General features: G+C 42.3%; 1 protein-coding gene across 3 annotated transcripts in view; it reads right to left on the bottom strand.

Annotated features, from left to right (window-relative positions):
• Window positions 1–21651, bottom strand: part of DENND1A (DENN domain containing 1A) — a 1620172-nt gene that overhangs the window by 1573630 nt on the left and 24891 nt on the right. For all 3 annotated transcript variants that reach the window (XM_029611167.1, XM_029611164.1, XM_029611165.1), the window contains exon 2: window positions 15468–15538. In XM_029611167.1, the coding sequence (XP_029467027.1) occupies window positions 15468–15538 (71 nt within the window). The remainder of the gene's footprint in view (window positions 1–15467; window positions 15539–21651) is intronic.

Genomic DNA, 21651 nt, shown 5'->3' with positions numbered 1-21651 from the left:
TGAGTATATAAACATCGGGGTAACTTGCTCGATACAACGGTTACTACCCTCAAACATTAAGCCTTATACTTCACTTAGATGCAGCTCCAACACTGCTCTCTGCATCAATGGCAGTGGTGGAAGGAAATTAGAATTTAAAAATTACAATAAGGGCCCTGAACTCAGCGGTCGGATTAACGGATAAGTATGAGAAAATAAGTATGAAAGCTTGCTGGGCAGATTGGATGGGCCTATTGGTCTTCTTCTGCCGTCATTTCTATGTTTCTATAGGATCGGGGACCAGACTTGTCACGGCCAGTATGAAGCAATCAGAATCATGGTGCCCCTGTCTTGCTGGAGCTTCACGAGAGCCTTCCCCACCAGCAGGAGCAGAGGATGCACGTACAGTAGGCCCTTGCTCCAAAACTGGACAAAGGCATCCGAGGCTGGTTCCCTGTCCTCCCTGTACAGGGAGAAGAAGTGTCTCACTTTGTAATTCTAGGGGGAGGCAAAGAGATTCACGTCCGGAATGCCCCACAGGCGGAGGATTCTGTTCATGATTGTCGGGTTGAGCGACCACTCGTGCGGGTGGAATGCTCAACTCAGTCGGTCCGCCACCACATTCTCTGTCCCTGCTAGGTAAACTGCTCGTAAGAGCATGTTTATTTATTTATTTACAATATTTTCTATACCATCGTTAAGTTATATACCATCACAACAGTTTACAGAAAGGCACATATAAAATTATGGGGGGTTGTATACATTAATACTATCTATAAAAAAGTGCCATTAAAGTTCAGTAACACAGTTTCATAATAAAGACTAGTTGATGAAAGTTATAAATATTATCCTTGTTCTTGGATAGGGCCAAGCCCAAATCTGTACCGCCTCCTGGCAAACTAGGAAGGAGCCTGTACCTCCCTGCTTGTTTATGTACCACATCGCAACTTGGTTGTTGGTCTGAATCAAAACCACTTTGTGGGCCAAGTGATCCTGGAATGCCGAGAGGGTGTACCAGATTCCTCGCAGCTCCAGGAAATTTGACAACTTGCCTCCTGCTCTGACCACATGCCTTGCGTGTGGATACTGCCCATATGCGCTCCCCAGTCTAAGGTGGAGGCATTGGTAGTCAGCACCACCTGGGGATATGGCGCTTAGAAGGGAAGGCCTCTTTCCAAGTTGGTCAGACTCTCCCACCAGGAGAGGGAGAACCGGAGCAGCAAGGTAACCTGCACTGGTGCTGAGAGGTCCTAGATGGCCTGGAGCCACTGAGAGCAGTGGCTAGCCGGGCAAGTGGAGTGACACGAACCAATGCTGCCACGGGGCCCAGCAAGAGGAGCAATACCCGGGCAGAAACTGTCCAATGCCGGCGGATGGAGTTCGCCATCGACACCAGGGTCTGGGCATGGTCCTGGGGAAGAAACGCTCTGGCGAGAGTTGTGTCTAGCAGAGCCCCAATAAATGACAGCAGCTGGGACGGGCTCAAATGGGATTTTGGTAGATTGATCAAACCCCAGTGACTGTAGCACTGTGGCTGTGAAGCAGAGGGAGTGCAGAGCACCCTCATATGTGGTGCTCCTGATGAGCCAGTTGTCCAGGTAGGGGAAGACATGCACTCCACTGCAGTGCAGGTGTGCCCCTACCATTGCCAGACATTTTGTGAAGACCCGCGAGGCTGAGGCAAGGCTGAATGGCAGCACCCGGTATTGGAAATGCTGTGGCCCATTAGGAAGCAAAGATACCTCCTGTGAGGTGGGAATATGGCTACATACGCGTAAGCGTCCTTCAGATTGAGAGAGCAGAGCCAATATCCTTCGTGAAGGAGAGGGATCAGGATGCCCAAGGATACCATCTTGAAGCATTCTAGCTGTAAGAACCTGTTTAAGGCTCTGAGGTCAAGAATAAGCCGGAGGTCACCTGTTTTCTTTGCTATCAGAAAATACCTCGAGTAGAATCCCCGACCCTTCTGGGAGCGTGGAATGGGTTCGACAGCTCCGGCTTTTAACAAGGCCAAGAGTTCCGACTCGAGGACTGCCCGATTTCCCAAGGAGACCCACGTTGAGAGTGGCGGAGAATTCACTGGGAATGTTTTGAAGTTCAGGCGGTAACTGTGTCACGGGTTGGGGCCTGGGGGCACGCTGTTGGCGAGGCCGGTCCCTGGTTGTGGCTTGTGATACTATCCTGCGGCTTCACATACCAGGGTATCTCCTCTGGCGGTAAAAGTTGACGTGGGGGCCTGCGCCCAGAAGACTGTGGGTATGAGGCACTGGCCAAGAGCTGCTGCAAGGTTTTGTGGTGGTCCTTGAGCTGAGTGACCACACCTCTGACCTTGCCCCTGAATAGATTTTCTACGGTACAGGGCAGGTCCGCCAGTCTTTCTTGAACCTCCGGCCAAAGGCCAGAAGCCAGGCCATGCACTGGGCACTAATACCCGCAATTGATACTCTGGCCGTCATCTTGAAGACGTCGTAGGTTGCACTCACCTCATGCTTCCCAGCTTCCAGGCCTTTCTGTACCAATGCCTCCAGCGCATCTTGTTGCTGTTGAGGTAGGTGTTCTGCCAGCTCTTGAACTTGTTTCCACAAGTTCCTGTTGTTCTGAGACATGTACAACTGGTAGGAGGTGATACAGGCAATGAGCATTGCCCCTTGAAAAACTCTCCTTCCAAGAGCATCCAGGGCCCTGTATTCTCGACCTGGAGGAGCAGAGGAATGAGTATGAGATCTCTTGGCTTTAAGGGCAGACTCCATGACCACAGAGTGGTGGGGGAGCTGTTGATTTTGGAAGCCTAGTCTTGGCAGACCCCTAGTGCTCCCAGATCCTAGTTCCAAGAGAATTTCATGGATCGGGAAGGCACTGGGAGCACTTCCAAAAACCAGACGATGCCATGAAAATAAGCCAGTGAGCGGTTGATGGCCAGCAGCCACCAGGAGGCGACACGCTTGGGAATCGACTGCAAAGAGCGAAAGAAACACCTACTGAGATGCCGGGGGAACCAACAGCAAAGAGGGCCTCGCGCGGAGAAAAAATGGAGGAGAAATCCTCAATGAAAAGAAATTTTTTTGAAATGTTGGAGAGAGCTCCAAGAACCGCGAGGCGACTGCTTCACAGAAAAAACGAGACTGAAGAGGGACACCATGTGGCTGTGCAGATAGTGGATGCTGGGCATGCTCAGTGTGCCAGTCAAAGTTTTGAGAAACTTTGACTGGCACACTGTTTCTAGAAATTTTGACAAACATTTTATTTGCCAGGCTCCATCTGATTATGTCACCTATCTGTGAGGACTACCATCTTGCTTGTCCTGGGAGAACTTGGTTATTTGATGCCATTTGTCCAGAAAATACTAAACGTCTCCCACTACCAGAAGGGAAGAGAGAGGATTGGCCCTGGTTTAGGCTGATGGTATTCCTGTTGTCCAGATCTGGCCGGAAGTTGCTGTTGACACTGTGCTGGAAGAGGTGGAAGCCAGTATTGCTGTAAAGGCTGAACAAGTCATCTGTGAAAGTAGAGTCATTTGTAAGGATAGCATGGATGCTGCAATGCTCTTGTGCCAGGGAGAGAGACTGCACTACCATATTTTGGTCTTTTATCTGGGAGACTGTTTCTCTGAGCTTCTCCCTATAGAGGTTGTCTCCCAAGCATAAGAGGTCTGCCTATTTCTCATAGACGTCATTCATGGATAGAACTCACTTGTAACCACATCATATGTCACGCTGCAATAGAAGCTGCAGAGTTACAAGAAGCAGGATAGAATGATTCTTACATCGAACAGAGGAGGTGTCGAACAGCTTCTTCCACATCCCACAATGGTTGAGAGAAGGTGTTCTGATCAGAGGAAGGTAAGTATGGTTTTAGCTTCTAAAGACAATCATGAGAGTATTGCATCATGCAGAACTGATGGATAGAAATGTGTGCGGAAAGTATTGTGCTTTGGAATATCCTTTTGCCAAAAGTTTCCAGAAGTATGTGATCTTTGAGCAGTTGAGAACTGGAATGAACACGAGTTTTCTTTGCTTTTTTCACAGCATATTCCACTGACTGACTGGTGTAGTAAGTGAACCACACTTGGTGACTGTTGGACCTTATATTTGAGGTCTCATTTTTGAGCCATAGGGGAGACATGAAATTGTTTCCCATAATTTTATGAGCAGGATCTTGAGAATGTCATGAACTGCTAAGGCAGCAACTCAGCCAATATATTCAGAATTTTGAATATTCCAAGGAGCTCTGTATGTGGGTCTTTATCCTTATTTATAGTTTTGCTCCTAATTTCTCAACAAATTTTGAATAGATGAGATCTTCTGGAGGAGAGATGTGCTCCGAGAGATCTGTTAGAGGATCTAACAGCATTCCAGTAGAATCATCTGAGCCCAGGGATATGGGCTCACTTATCCAGGATTCCAGTGATGAAGAAAGGGAATTAGGTTGTTCCTCTGGCTGAGGTCTCAGAGAAGCAGCTTGATCCAATTCCTCCAATTGACTGTGTCAATGAAGAGCTCCTAATCTGGACTTCTGATGATCAGAAAACACCCATGAGTGAGTTTGGGACTCCCATGTGTAGAATTGCCAAAGTGTGAGCTAAAAAGAGGCTGGAATGTTCCATCAGTCTCTTTGAAGGAAGAGATAATGAAACTCCTTATGAGCCTCACAATTTTATCAAGCAACTTGTGTCCTCTTGCCCAGGAGTAGATGGAGGGACATCATCTTCCAACACCAAGATTCTTGAATTGCAACAGGTAGTCTATTTGAGGAGAGCGGAACTATTGAACAAACAGGATATGCTGTTTTGAGTAAAAACCTCCGCTACAAACCTAGGGGTCATTAGCATTCTGATAATTGGAGAAAGTAAGTGTAATCTTACAGCTTCTCCCACAGATATCAGATGACTAGTAAACTGTTGTGTAATGGTCCAAGGAAGCAGAATGGCTTAAAGGAATTGAACGCTTGGGCATTTTAGAGCACTTTGAGTATTTTGGAACATGCTCCTGAGCTGATGCTGTTGTAGAGTGAAGAAACTGAGTCAGCAAGAATATGGATTGCCCAGGCACATCATGGCATGAAATGTGTGTCAGGTGCATTATAGCTTGCATCGGGGGCACCAGTGCATCGTGCCATAAGCCTTGCTGAGTCAGACCAAGGGTCCATCAAACCCAGCATCCTGTCTCCAACAGAGGCCACAAGAACCTGGCAATTACCCAAACACTAAGAAGATCCCATGCTACTGATGCAATTAATAGCAGTGGCTATTCCCTAAGTAAACTTGATTAATAGCCGTTAATGGACTTCTCCTCCAAGAACTTATCCAAACCTTTTTTGAACAGCCACACTAATTGCACTAACCACATCCTCTGGCAACAAATTCCAGAGCTTTATTGTGCATTGAGTGAAAAAGAATTTTCTCCGATTAATCTTAAATGTGCTACTTGCTAACTTCATGGAATGCCCTCTAGTCCTTCTATTATTCAAAAGTGTAAATAACCGAGTCACATCTACTCGTTCAAGACCTCTCATGATCTTAAATACCTCTATCATATCCCCCCTCAGCCGTCTCTTCTCCAAGCTGAACAGCCCTAACCTCTTCAGCCTTTCCTCATAGGGGAGCTGTTCCATCCCCTTTATCATTTTGGTTGCCTGTCTCTGTACCTTCTCCATCGCAACTATATCTTTTTTGAGATTCACTTCATTGTCAACAGTATACATCATAGCAGTGCACACCAAGTGTGTCAGTGTAGCATACATCAGTGCATCTGGTCTTAGGTTCCTAGGGGAGCCGTGCATTTGCGCATCATGTATGTCAAGACACCATGCATCAGGTGCATCAATGTGCCAATCTTCTGGTGCTTCAATGCAGCATACTTTGAATGCATCAATGTGCTGCATGGTGCTCCATACACTGAGCTTAAAGGCCAATATAATAAGCTGTGCAAATCCTACTGTGGTTTTTAATCATGTTTTAAAGCAGGTTTTTCAGAGCTAACCTTGCCCAGGTATGTAATAAGGGCTTTAGTGCTGAAAAACCCCACACTAAAAAATCTGTGGCAAGCTTAGCACAGGTGCCTACAAATTGCAGGGTAATAGCCTAATTAGCTATTACTCTGTCATGTAAAGAGACATACTAAGGCTGAAGAGGCTTAGAATGGCAACTTTTATCATGGAAAATTTAATGCCTGCTCAAAGGCAGGAGTTAAATCCCGCAGTAAAGAGCACCCCAGCTAGCAAATCCTCCCTCCCTGAAGCTCTACGTTCACAGTCTGGGTAGCGTGGCTTTGCCGGCAAGTCTTCTTCCCTCCTTTTCAATGCAAAAATCCTCCATCCAGGATCCAGACTCCAAGGTCCTCCCCTTCTTTGCCGAAACTAGTTCTGAAAACTCACCCAGGAACCCCAGCCAGAGGTGACTCCTCCCACTGGGCTGTTCCTTCCCTTTCTAGCAGGTGATTGGTCCCTTAACTATGACATGTCAAAGGACCAATCCCCTTTCAGAATTCTTGAAGGCCAGCCTTCTGAAAGGAGACTAGTCCTTTCATTGACAGCTGACAGTAGAGGGGCCAATCAGCAGTCACTGAAAGAGTGAATAAATTATCAAGTGCCCAAACTCATCTCTGAAATAATTATTAGACAAAAATGTACATAACAAAAATTTCTGTATCAAAGAAAGAAATCAGGCATTATGAAATGCTCACGCATTTTTTTGTTTAAATGTGGCAAGCTATCAAATACAATATGACCCAGGAATGAAAGCATTTGCAGTGGGCAAAACAGTCCAAATGCATTTTCAGAACGTAAAAATCCAGCAAAATATCCTGAATTCTAAATGGTGCAATTAAAGATTTTTGGCAGTAAAATTTCTGGGATGCACTTAGAGGCAAAACAAAATAAATATAGAGAAATGAACCAATATGCTGTGAATACCTCAATCTCAATGTGTATCCTTATATTCCATCAAAAAAAATGTTTCAAATAAATCCTTTTCATCTAAAAATTTTTAATGGAAGGGATTAATGGTTTCATATAAAATGAAGGCTGTTACCATCCCGGTACTCAAAGCCCTACAATTAAATATAGTCATGAACTACCAACCTCTCTATAAAAGCTCATTTTTTTTCCACAATCAATTTTTTTTTTTTTTTAGTTCAAAAAATGTCTGTGAAGACTGTGGAAAAGGTAGTGGTCCTACATTACACTAATATTTATGTCAATCACAATCTTTAACATCAAGCTGACCAAGGATAAAAAGTAACACACGGCATCAAGTGTTAATAGCTTACTGCCCCTCCCCAACAAGGCCACATTTCTTCTTTTTTGTAGCGCCAATCATACACCTCTATAGTCATAATCACCTAGCTTAAGACACTAAATGCACAGATGGAGCGTTTGTGTTGAATATCCTCCATTTCTCTGTTTATATATCCATCATGTGACCTGGAGATAGCCAATAAAAACAGTTGCTGCTTGAAAAATCAATTATTATACTATGTTGCATTTAGAGGCAACATAGTAAAATATTTGTGATGGCTATGCTGTTTTTCCATTAAGCAGAGAGGAAAACGGTGGATAACCAGACTATCCAAAAATATGAAAGTCCAAGAAGGAATGATGACAAATGCACTGTCCAGCAAAAGATGAATACAAATATTTTTATTAATAAATAGCCAGATAGCATTCAAAAAGTAAAATTTATAATCCAGGTTTACAGTCCCCCATCTTGCTGAAGCATAGGAAGAACCACCTTAAAGTTTTCCCTGAACAAAATGAAAATTAGTTATTATCTATCTTAAAATCATTCCAAGGGGAAAATAATAGTAATTGTAAAGGAATAAGCAGAACAATACTTCATTTGCAATTCAAGTTCTAAATCACAACATGTTTCTGTGTTTAATTTAAAAGAGAAAGGCTGCTTTAAGCATAGTATTTCAGATAATTAAATGATAAAAATTGCTTTTACTACACAAATGCACATAAAGCTTCAAGATCTGATATTTTTATGTGCTACTTTACAATTCAGTTCTAATTTACTTTCCCTCCAATGGGGTTTGAACAGATTATTATATAATTCAAATGTCTAAAGATACATTAAGCTAAGAAGATAGTCTTCAAGCAAACCAGTTAAGCTCCCTACTGGGCAAGTAAGAAAATTGTAAGGAGTACATTTCCGCTACAATGAAAATCATTGGACTGCATGTACATTGGACATGGAAAATGAAATGCAAGGTGTATTATGAATTACTATCACAGGAAAAAAATAGGAATTATTTAATAGAAGAGCATCATTAATCAATGAATCCACATATTCATTTTTAACACTTCCTTTGCAGCTACATAGCTGCATGGACGATGTTAACAAGGCTTCGGTTTCTTGGATTATAGTATGATACTCAAAGGTCTGATGAAACAAAAAATGGGATACACCTGTCAGGAAATGGAAAAGTGTCTTTGCTCAAAGACTTGCGAACCTAGTAAGGAGGACTTTAAACTAGATTTATTGGGGAATGGTGACAAAAACCCAAAGATAAGCAGGATACATAACATTTCAATAAAATTGAAGTAAGAAGGTGTACAGAGTTTTCTGTATTAGCAGATGGATACACTGAAGCAGTATAAATTGGAAGGAATTAAAAATACTGGATGGAAATTGGAAGTTTGTAAATTGGGGAGAGCAAGAGAACTGGTCAAGTGATAGTGGAAAAATTAGTGCAACTCAAGAAAGAAAAGATAGTAAACGAGAAATGGAAAAAGAAAAATAACTTGGAAAGTCTTATGTACAAATATATCTCAATGGCCTAGAACCACTGATGTGGTTACAATAATTGAATTATGGTTCAATAATAATCAAAACTTGGCCGTAAATAAACCAGGATATACTGATTTTAGAAAGGACAGGATAGATAAAAAGTGGAGAAGGAGTAGCAGCTTTGTATGTTAGGGCCAAAATTAAGTAATTGGGATACAAAGTGAACAAAGAGCAGCTGAGTTAGCAGGTTTGTCTTGAAGAGGCCGAAGTGATCTACTATTTTGTAGGTATCAACTTCAAACTGTTATCACAAGAGGAAGAGGTAGATAGAAGCCATCCAAAGAATAGTATGCCAAATGGAGGTGGTATTAATGGGGGAGATACATCTACCAGATAGAAAAATGGAAAGTAATAACTGCTGGATCTATTCAGCTGCTTCAGATTTTATTCAGTGCGGGACCACACTGTCAGCAGCATCCCTCCTCCTCTTTTCTCCACAGTGCCCTGCTCCTCGCTCTTCTTAGTATGGGACCAGACTTTCAGCACCAGCTAGAGCCTTCCTCCTCTCTTCAGCACCATGGCTCCTCAGTCTTTTCAGCATGCGACCAAGCTTTCAATGGCAGCACCTTCATGGAGCCTCTTCTCATGGCTGGAGTCGGCTCTCAACAGCAGTCCTAGTTTTTGCTTTTCTCACCATGGGACTGGGTATTCATCAGTAACACTCCTCCTCCTCTCTCCATGCAAGCTAGGCTCTTGGCAACATCTCACCCTGTTCCTTCCCTCTTCAGCAGCGCAGGACAGAGCACTTCTGCACTGCACAGTGCTCAACACTGCCCAACTGTGGAGCCCACTCTTTTTCTGACCAGCTGCACTCTGGCAGACTTCCTGTGATTGTCTCATAGTTACATAATTGGTGGATATAACATGAGTACAGTACATAAAGGCGGCTCTTACTACCTTTGACATTTGGGATTCCATCACGAGATTTTGGTCACATTGAAACCCTAGGGATCCACAGGCCACAGGTTGGGAACCACTGACATAGTGGATGTTGGTTCTTTAATAATGAACAGGCTAGGGGAAGTCTGGTTAAACAGCCATGCCTTTGCTTTTTTCCAGAAAGAGAGGTTGGATAGTTCACGGCAAAGGGATAGCGATACCTTGTTCCAAATTCTGAGTGCATAGAAGCGGAAAGTGTGCAATCCTGTGCAGGCCAGTTTCACAGAAGTCGGGGGGGGGGGTTACAAGAGAAAGGCCTTTTGGGAGGATCAGAGTTCTCTTGTAGGGTTTTTGGAGGCAAGAAGGGACAGATAATCTGGAGTCTGTTTATTCACACATTTAAAAATGAAGCAGAGCATTTTGAATTTTATCCTGGATTGTACTGTACAATGGGCAGTTGCTTTAGTCCCTACCAGGATTCTTGCTGCAATATTTTGCAAGAGTTGGAGGCATTTCATACTGAACTGAAAGATGCCATTCAGTAGTGAATTACAATAGTCAATTTGGCTGGTGATTAGGGCATGAATTATGGTAGCTACATTTTGTTGATCAAGGTAGTTGCATAATTAGCAGATATGGCATTAAGTACATAAAGGAGGCTCTTAGTACCTCTAAGATATGGGATTCCATTGTGAGATTTTGGACACGGTGAACCCAGAGGCTTTGTACTGATTCCTTGAGATGAAGGGGGCTTCCTGACAGAGAAGGTAAAGACAGCAGAGGATAACCTCTGAGGCTTAGATAGATTTAATGGGGTTTAGTTTGAGTTTGTGGTTACTGAGCCAATGGACTACCTCGATGAGAGTTATTGAGATTAGTAATGGAAGAGGCTTAGTCAGATCCTACTTTGACGCAACGTTCGATATCATCTGCGAATAGTTGGCATTTGATAATGGACTAAATAATGCTGCAGGATGCACAAGTGAGGTTCATAGGAGTGAATGCTTCAGTAGCCCAACAGACAAAACTGTGCTCTATTGGATAGAAAAGATTCAAACCATTTAAGGGCAGAGCCTTCAATGCCAATGTTTCCTGTGCACTGAATCAGGAGTCCGTGATCATGTCAAAGTCAGCAAAGAGATAGGATAGGTCAGTTCCATGACCCTTCCTGAAATCACACTGGTGTGGGTGGCAAAATGTTACCCCCTCTTCAAGGAAAGTTAAGGGATGGAAGTAGACTACTTTTTCAATTAGTTTAGATAGGGAGGCTGGAGACTGGGCAAAATCATTTTCAGATCAGAGCCTTGTTTCTTCAGGATAGGTTTGATAACATTTTTTAAGCTTAGTAGGGAGCCTTGAGATAAAATGACAATTATAGATGATAGCCATGGGAATAAGTGCTGTTTAGTTTACAGATGAATCTGGAGGGAATTGGGTCTAAAGGGCTTGTGGACTAGCTGATTCTTTAAGAGGATTTTCTCTACCTCTTGGAAATGGTTCTGAAGTCAGACAGAGGATGCTGTTGGGAAAGAGGAAGGAATAATGAAGTTAGGCAAGGTGGAGGGAGAAACAAAGAAGGAACATATAGCTTGGATTTGATCCATGAACAATTTTGCTAAGTCTTCTGCTGTGTGGTCCCCTAAAGTGATAGAAGTGGTTTGGGTTTTGTGCTAGTACATATTTTTAGTGAGGGGGGGGGGGTTTAGTGTGTAACATGTGCTTGCAAATAAAGATCTAAAGAATTGTATAGTGGCATCATTGGTATTTGGGATCTTAATTGCCCTCTGAATAGCCAGGCCATAAGTCAGAATGGAGATAGGTCCTCCATCACAGTAGGGACCTAATGTAGTAAGCGCCTCTGTTCAAGGAGAAACTGAGCAGCTCTCTTCCCTAGAACCTAACCAGGTACGCATACCATTGACATCTGACCCAGTCGGATGCCACTAGAATGATCCAGCCTGGGTGATTTGCAATCCTTTGATGGATCTGCCCTATCAGTAGCCAAGGGTGGTAACAAATAAAACAGCTCATTCCATGGCCATGGTTGGGCACAGCATCTAAACCTTTCAATCCTGAATCTCAACTTTGATTGAAAAGCTTCTCAATTTTGATGTTCTGGTAAGTCTTCATGAAGTCCCATTGAGGAAGCCCCCATCTAGCTACAATTTTTGCAAATGCCAGTTCTGCCAGCTCCTATTCTCCTGAGTCCAGCACATATCAGCTCAGAAAGTCCACTCTTGTATTCTCAGAGGGGTAGGGGAAGACAATTCCCTTAAGTGTCTTTCCACCCAAGCTAATATGAATTTTGCCTCTCTTGCCAGCTGCAGACTCTTGTGCCCCTGTCTGTTCATATAGGCCACGGCCGTGGTATTGTCTGATAACATCTTAACCACTCTCCTTTTTATTGATGGATTGCTGATTAATTGACCAATATGCCTCTCTTCAGTACCAGAGGCCTTGCGCTCCCCAGCCCACCAGCTGGCATCTGTTGTGACCAGACCTACTCTGGGAGCTCCAAATCGATTCCAATCTGCAAATCAATGTTGGCCAACCACCAGCATAGAGAAGTCAGAAACTCTCTTCTCTTCACTGCCACGATGACCAATTTCAATGTTTCTGTGTAAAAACGGGGAACACACAGGGCCTTGTTTACTTGTTGTAAGTTTAGCACTGGGCAAAAGGTACCTTCCCCTTCTTTAGGAGGGCAAAATAAGTGCCTGAAAAGCGGAATATAAATTATATATATATATAAATAAAATAAAAAAATAAATAAATGGAATACTGCTCTTTTCTGATTTCTGCCAGGGATGAGGACTACCGCTTCCAGCTGTAACAGACTATCTACCATTGCTTAAATGGTGACCTTCTTTGTGACTGATCCACATGGGGATAAATAAAAGCATCTAAGATAGAGAGGAAGCCAGGTCGAGGACATAATCTTGTCACATTATCTCTAGAACCCATCTGTCTTTGGTGATATAGGCCTACTCCTCGTTGAACATCCGCTTACTGGAAGAGGCAAGAAGTGGACCCCCCAAATATCACTGGGAGCTTCTGGATCACATTCTGCTCCCAAAAAATGGCTGTGTTTTCATGGGTCACCTGGTCCATTGAAGGACCTGCTCAGCTTATATTACCTGTAATCTTTAAACCAGCTACAAGGCCCTCTTGAGGCTCCTCTGAACTTGTCTTCCAGCAGTCTCTGGGGCTTATATTCCCACAAGTCTTTCACTAACTTCTCCAACTCTTCAAACAAAACGCACCCTATGAAAGTAACCTATTGGAGGCTAAATTAACTACCCAGTTTCTCAGCCACATCAATCTTCTGGTTTTGACTGCCATTGCTAATTGTTTGGCCAAGGTTCTGATCATATCATTCAGTATTGGTGGCTGCCCTGACTCTAGCTTGGCCACTTTTCTAGATGATGCCTCCACTTCTGATTTCCACAACTGAACCTATGGAATGAGGGCTTCTAGCCATATAACCTCTACAGATATCTTTCTGGATTGAAGCCTGGCAATGTCATGTGACCTCCTTGAGACAATCTTCTGATACTGCACGTGTTTCAGTCAAGCCCCCTTCTACCAAAATAGTCAACTTATGAGCAACCACAGAAGCATATACCTTAGGTATGCAGGAAAGTCCTTCTCCAGCCCATAGACTTTCTGCTCCTGAAAGATAAGCCTGGGATTTTCCACTCTGCTGTAAACATATCTTGAATAGCCAGATGTAGTGGAAAAGCTTTAGAGGCCTTCTGATCCTAATGGAGATTAAGATCGCCTTGCGAGGTTGATTCCCTTGCCTGATCTTCCGACAGCTTCAAAGACTGCATCATTCTAGCAATAATGGCCCCTTGCTCCTCCATTCTAAACAGCCTAATTGCCAAATCCCCTCCTAATAAAGAGGTCAGTTTTCCCTCTTCAGTCTCAACCCTGACTTCTGGGACTCCTTCCCTTTTTCTAGGATGTCACTGTGAAGACTGTGAGAAGTCAAAGGCAATCCCAGGGAAGATAGTTCACAAGCTTCAGCTGTGCCTTCAACAAGGGGAACTAGGGGTGATATAGTTGAGATGAGTCCTATAACTCCAGCCCTTACTTTGTCCCCATGATCTTTCATTTCACAGTTTGCCCGATGCATAAAGTACAGAAAACTCTAAGAAATCTCTTGTTCAGTGGCATTACATTGTGCTGCAGGCCTCTGCGGATCCACCCTAGAGCTTGCAGGTGAATGGGGGGGAGCAGATCATGGCTCGCTCCCTCCTCATCAGCCAGCACCCCCTCCCCCCAATCCCAGGAATGTCCAATGATCCCAGTTAGTGCTCCTTCAAAGCAGCTTGACTAGTTTCCTCACCTGCCACCTCTCTGTGCCAATCAGGGCCCAACACCTCCTGTCTAAAGATAGCATCTGTGTTCCTGCCAGTCCCTCCCCACTTACTTATAAAATGAGCCAACAGTGTTGCTCCAGTAGTGGTTCCCATATTGGGTTCACTTTCGTCCCCTCTCAAATATGCTTGATAGCTGGAAAAAGGGGAGGGGAAGAGGACTAAGTCAACACTTCAGGGCACAAAGCAACCTGCACCCCCCCCCCCCAAGTAGTTTGTGCAGCTGAAGCCTGCATGGCTTTTTTTTTTTTAAAACCTTAATTTCCCAATGCTACAAACAATGTGGCCATACAATACCAATCCCTAAAAGGAACCGGATTTTGCAGGGGAGGAAGAACAGCCAAACTTGACCATTCCTGTGGATGTCCTCGGCTCAGCTCAGGGAGGACAGCCTACCAACAGGTTATCACCCTGTGTGTATGCCTTGAGCTTTCTGCTACACCACCATCTACTGGAGACAGAGAACTACTTACAGCCCCTCCTGCTATACCAATCTATATAGAAGGATAAGATGTCAGTGTAAAAAATGTGTTCTTTGCCTCCATCTACTTGAGGGAGGTGGGCATATCCCACATGTCTGAATTGGTTTAGCAGGACAATAAGGCAATAATAATCAGTTGACTTAAGGCCAATATCTATGCCACACGAACAAGAGAAATCTTACCTTGGTGCTAATTTAGTAAACATATAATGCCAATTTGAAGCAAATATTTTTATGCAGCCTTTCAGATACATGTTAAAAAGATATATGGAGGAATCAGTGAAATCACACATAAAAAGCAGTAATATTAGCAAAGACAAGCATCACTGTATTCATATCAAAGTATATAAAATATGTCTCTCTAACAAAGAAAAACCTTAAGAAAGAAAAAAATTCAGAGGCATTTTTCATCTCTCCCTTTCTTCAGCTAGATTAGAAGCTCTTTTGGTAAATGAACTTCTCTAACTTTAGTACCTATATGGTATGAGCTGTGTTAAGTATTCATTGTAACCCTATTTTGACTTATTCTTATCTTGTACACCATCAATGCTATTGAAAAATATAGCATTTGGCATCTTTGTATAAAGTATTTTACAGCCATAATACATAATTATTATTGGCATTATAAGATAGATTGTTTTTATAATTTGCCTATTGTTCATCCAAAAACCTCTTCCCAACTCACAGGTGTGACAGTAAGTGTTTATAATAAAGGTATCCTATCAAAGATCTCTTCTGAATTATAGTAAGTAGACAGGTGAAAAGGTCACAAAAAAACTCGCACCTATATAGGGGAAAAATACAAGGTTGTACGAGATAAATGAGAAGAGTTAGATGGGAAGGACTGAGGGGGAAGTTTGCAATGTAACACATACAGAAGAAAATGTAATACAAACATTAGTGAATATAAACATTTTCAAAATGTAAAATTAAAATCATTTTAAAAGCATAACAGTACCTGTGCCAGTGGCACTTGACCCTTGGTGAGTAACTTCAACATATACTTCAAATGTTGTCTCAGGGTTTTGCCTAGAACAAAATATAAATCATTAGATTGAGATTTAAAAACATTCTAAAACAAAATGAAACATGTTTCTAATACCCTGGAAGACTTTTGCACAAGTTACAAAGAACATGAAACTCTGATGCAAAATCAATACTAATATTTCCCAACTAAGTTATATCCATGACAGATCACATTAGAAATTCCATTTTATCTTGTTATTTTGACTACCCTGAGAAGTGAATTTTCTAAGTTATATGCTTAAAAGTATCATATCATAGTAATTTTCAAAAATCCATTTATACGCATAAAACCTTTTGAAAATTCAGCTCTTTGGAGTGAATTTTCAAAGGAGTTATGCACGTAAGATATACTTCTAGCTCAAATAATGTAGACCAACATTTTACAGAATAACATGTTAATTACAACATATTGCATTTTCAGCTTCTAGCTGTTGCTTTGTTTATTTTTGTACAGTAGATTAAACCCTTCATCTTTGTTCCCAAAAAAGGAAGCACTTTGTTCAGTTGCATTATATATACACAATTGAACATGTTATGCACATATCTGTGTAGCATTCACTTTTACTTTTAAAATTTAGACCAGGTCATGATCAATAAGTGAACAATTTTAAAGTGAGTATAGATTGATTTCTTGTAAATCTCATTCTTCTGTCAGGAGGTAATTTTCAAAAGGTTTTATACGCATAAATGGACTTTTGAAAGTTGATACTTTTTCCATAGAAAACAATGACAAAGGTGAAATTTAATCTTACCTGATAATTTCCTTTCCTTGAGACCTGCTAGTTCAATCCTTACTTATGGGGAATTCCCTCCTCCACAGTTTCCGGAGACAAAACACACACCCTCTTATTTTTTTATTCCCTTGTGACATCACATCCAGCTATAATGGGTATGTAACTTCAGGTAGTTACCAATGCAATAATGCAAATTCAGCCAAATGCACAGTTTTACCCACACTTAAACGCACATTTTGTGCATGAATACATTACTGCCGATGCAAGAACGAGTTTTACGTGCACAAAATGTGCATTTAGAATGGTGCGTCCTATTAACACCCTCATATTGAAATCCCATGCAAATGAGGACATTAGCAAAGATGGTGCACTAGTCTAACACAGGTTTTCCCAGCACTGGAAATTTTACTCCTGGTCAGAGATGGAGTAAAGTTTCAGTGCTGGAAGGAAAGAAATGCTGACCAGCATGAGGGGGTTGCAGGAGCAGACAGTGATGGTAGGAACAATGCGGGCCTGGGAATAGAGAGAATACTCCTTTAAATAAATTACAAAATGAGCCCAGAGATTTTTTCTCTCTGCAGTGGGCAAAGGCAGAGGAGAGGGAGTAGGATGTTGCCTTAGAATTGCTTCAAATCTTCCACAGTTCTCCTGCTTTAGAACATTTTCTCTCTCGCTAAGGGGTCATTGGTCTTTTCAAGAAGGCAACGTCTTCACTTCTCTCATGCAGCTCGATTTACTTTAATTTCTGCAGCTCAGCAGAGGTATTTTAGCACTAACAATGCAACTCCCCCAGGTTTGCTGTTGTCACCTCACACTCCCTCCTCCAAGTTAAAATGTGCGTTGAGCCTATGCTGAACGTACATTTTAATTCAGTATACTAATTTTTAACTTCCAATGCATTAGCATAACATTAGCTTTCTGTATTGGGAATTAAAAAAATAAAGGCCCCTGTGTGTTAGAAAATTGTGTGCTGAAATGCAGTGCACAGTTTCAACGCACGGCTTTCTGAATCAGCCTGTAAGCAAGAAAGAGACAGCTATCCCACAACATATTAAGGTTAAAAATACAAAACAAGGCGCTAATGTGCATTCATGGCAGTGGATGCATTTTTTTTAAATCTCCGTCCTCCTCTCCTACCAAATTTCGCAGATTGTGAAATGCGTTTTTAGCAATTTAAGACTGAGTTGGACCCCCGATAAAAAAAATTTTGAGATGACATTAATGTAAACTTAGAACTGTACAGAACAGTAAATAACTGATTACTATAAGGAATCAGGCGATGCAGATCCCCAGCCACAGAACCGGAAAGTGCAGCAAGAGGTCCCTGTACAACAGGAGGAGTTAGCTGAGAAAGATACAATGTCAATCATAATGGCTGAAATAAATGGACTCAGGGCTGACTTCTTTAAAGATCTGTCTGCAATGATGGCAATTGGGGAGATAAACGAAAGGCTTAAGGGTCTCTACCCTAGAGTGGAGGAGTTGGTGCACCATGTGTCTGATCTAGAGGACTGGGAGATTTCCGCTGGAAATTCTTTAGTTGTGTTGCAAAAGCACATAGTAGCCTTGCAGGACAAATTTACTGATTTATAGGACCATTCTCATCGGTCCAATGTACAAATGCATAGCATACTTGAAATTATGGAGAGCACAGATGCCATTACCTTTCTGGAGCAGTTGTTTGTGGAGTTATTTGCCAGGTCTGAACTAGTAATACTGTTCTTCATCCTTTTTTTGTGAATTTTCATCAGTTTCGGGCGAAAAAATGGATCCTGAGGAAAGCCAGAGAGTCGGAGGGGGGGGGGGGGGGTGGCTGCAGTTCAAAGGCCATTCTGAGACAATATATCCAGAAGAAACAGGCAGCTTTCAGGGGTACTAAAAAGATGGCTCATGAAAAAGATTTAAAATTTCAATTGCTGTATCCAGCTAGATTAACTGTGTTCATAGACGGGTTATGGAAACGATTTAACTCGCTAGAAGCAGCTCAGCATTTTTTTAAATAATGCCCCAAAATGGGGGTGGGAGTCGTCTGTTGGATTGTGCCTCAGCTGCTAGCAACAGAATCAAATTTGAGAAGTCAGAATAAAAGAAATCTGTGAGGGAGAGTACGATCTATGGCCAAGGAGGATGATCAGATGTGGCCAGTTTTATCAGCATATGCCAGCTCTATTACAGCAATATTGCAAGTGCAGAATAAGAAAGAGAAGACTTGGACCTCAGTCTCTAGAGGTGGGAGAAACTGTGACAATTTAAGCTGCCAAGAAGCAAATGGCTATTGAAGATGAAGGTTGCTACTTGCTTTGGGTTGGCAAATTTGGCTGACTTGTGGAAATTTGAGTCTAAGCCTTAGTGCCTGTTGCATTTTTCAGGGGAATTTATTTGCATCCCTCCACCTCGCAGCCCTAATTCCGCCTGCAGATCACGTCACCAGAGCAACCGGATTCCTCATTTAAAAAGACTCACAGTTGCAGGCATCGTGTGCCTATGGAGCGCGACAAAGGGGCCTGCCCCTTTCTGCGCCCCTTTGTGCAGCGCCTAAGTGCTGCTTGTATTTTATCAACAATAACCAGCCTCTTCCATTGAATCAACCCTGTACCATCTCTCTGCAATCAACACCTATTGTCTCTGAGCCTGTTATCTGGAGTATACTGAAGTAACGCAATTCTCTTTGGCAACATCACCTTTGGTGAGGAATGGAACCCCTGATCAGGGCTCTTCAACTGCCCTCAATCTGGCCCCCTGGCCCGTTCAACCTGGTGTGCTACACCTCAACCTGGTGGGATACACTTCAACTGCTTCTCCAAATCGCCGCTGTGAGCCTTGGCTGGGCGTTTCCGCCTGCAGCAACCACCTGAAGCAGATTACCTTACGACTTGCGCAATTGGCGCTCGCCCGCCAGGGATAGTCCACCTCCTTTACAGCTGACCCATGCTGGGGCCCCGCTTTGAAGCTCCTGATTCAGCCCATCAACCGCCCGCTGGCTCCACTGGAGGAACAAACTCCTTACAAGCCATCTAGCATTGCTTCTGTAGTTTGTGTATTAACTTCCCCGCTCTCCACCATGATTACATACCCCATCCCCAGCATCTATTACCCCACTCACCGATATACTACACCCCCCATATCCAACCCTACTGCACACCGCAAACCCCTGATACCAATCATTATCTCCCCCTGACTCAGTTCCTTGGACTCACCGCCCTATCATACTCTTTAATGCCCAATCACTAATGAAAAAAGCTCCCATCCTCAATGACCTCCTTCTAGACTGCAAAACAGAAATCTGTGCTATTACTGAATCCTGGCTTAAGCACACAGACACTGTCATCTTAAATCAGCACCCCACACAAACCTATGACATCTTTTCCATCCCAAGGCCTAATAAAAGAGGTGGTGGTCTCCTTCTAGCAGCCAAAAAACACCTCAGACTCCTAAACATCAACACCCCCCTTAGATTTGAAATTGACCTATTTAAATCCCGAGAACTCCAAATATGCCTTATCTACACACACACACACACACACCCCCCCCCCCCCCCGGCCTACTTGAACACAACCCCTCTCCCCTCATCAAATTTATCTCTGACAATCTTAATATTGACATCCCTGCTATCATATTTATTTATTTATTTATTTATTTTTATACACTTTTCTATACCGTCGTTCAGTGGATACCGTCACAACGGTTTACAATAAGGCACATAAAAATTATGCTATGGTTTTTTAAGTTAAACAGGTGCCATTAAGGATCAGTAACATAGTTTGTAAATAATATTAATTGGTGAGTGTAATGAGTCATGTCCATTTCTTATTATATCAGATTTATAACCTTTATTAATGAGCTACAATTGAAACTTGAACTGGTTCACAAATAAAATACACATATTGCTTTTGGTTATGTGTTCGTTGTTCCATTGTTTTGTTTGTACCTGCATTCCCCTGGGTGTTATTCTCCTTTAAAGAGTCAGGCTTTTAAATTTTTTCCTGAAGGTTTTGTTGTTACTTTGTAATCTTAACTCCAAGGGCATGGTGTTCCATAGTATGGGTCCTGCCAGGGATAGTGCTCTCTCTCTCTCACCTGTGTTAGTCTTGCTGTTTTGATTGATGGGATAGTAAGAAGTGCTTTGTTGGCTGATCTCAGGTTTCTGTTTGGGACGTGTACGCGAAGGGCTGTGTTCAGCCATTCTGCATTTTCATTATGTATTAATTTATGTATGGTGCAGAGTGTTTTGTACTGAATTCTTTGTTCAATGGGTAGCCAGTGTAATTCCTTCAGTGTTTCTGTGATGTGATCTCTTTTCCGTTTGCCGGTCAAGATTCTGGCAGCTGTGTTCTGTAATATTTGAAGTGGTCTTAGGGAAGTGTGTGGTAGCCTAGTAGGAGTGCGTTACAGTAATCAGTGCTTACAAATATCAACGCTTGCAGTACTGATCGAAAGTTGGCAGTTGTTAGAAGTGGTTTAAGTCGTCTAAGCACCATGAGTTTAGCATAGCCTTCCTTTACTTTTAGAGATATGTGTTGTTTTAAGCTTAGTTCTGTGTCAATTATTACTCCAAGGTTCCTTACTTTGTCTGCTAACTCAATTTTTTGGTTGTTGTTGAGTATAATTGTATTCTGAATGATCTCAGTCTTTTTTCTTTCTAAATGTATAAATTCTGTTTTCTCAATATTAATTACTAGGTCCATTTGGTTTAGTAGTTGTTTGATGATATCTAGATACATGTTTGCTGTTTTTAGTGTTTTTTCAATTGTGTCGTCAATGTGTAGTATTAATTGGATATCGTCTGCGTAAACAGAATGTGTAATTCCCATACCAGCCAGTAGGTGACATAATGGTAAGAGATATATGTTGAAGAGTGTGGCCAATAGTGCTGACCCCTGTGGCACTCCTGTTTGAAGGTTAATTTTTTCTGACATCCTGTCTTTGATTTGTACTTGAAAATATCTGTTGCTTAGATATGATCTAAACCATTTGATAGTTTTGTCGCTTAATCCTATTTCATCTAATCTATTTAAAAGTATGTCATGATTCACGGTATCAAAGGCTGCTGAGAGGTCTAGCATCACAAGGATGTAATGTTTACCACTGTCGAAGCCTCTCATGTGCAAGCAGTAGCGTCTCGGTGCTATAGTGTTTTCGAAAGCCATGTTGTGATGGTTATAGGATATTATTGCTCTCTAGGTGTTCTGCAAGTTGCTTTTGTATGGGTTTTTTCTATTAATTTAGCGATTAGGGGAAGGTGGTTTGATACTGGTCTGTAATTGCTTAGGCTATGTGGATCGCTGTTTTTTTTCTTTAAATTGGTTTAACTATTGCCCCTTTCAGTGTCTCTGGCATAGTTCCTTCCTCTAAGGATAGATTCACGATCTTTGCTAATGTTGG

This window comes from Rhinatrema bivittatum, chromosome 8 (genome assembly GCF_901001135.1).
Source record: "Rhinatrema bivittatum chromosome 8, aRhiBiv1.1, whole genome shotgun sequence".
Taxonomy (NCBI): domain Eukaryota; kingdom Metazoa; phylum Chordata; class Amphibia; order Gymnophiona; family Rhinatrematidae; genus Rhinatrema; species Rhinatrema bivittatum.
This window is presented reverse-complemented; position numbering and strand designations above follow the sequence as displayed.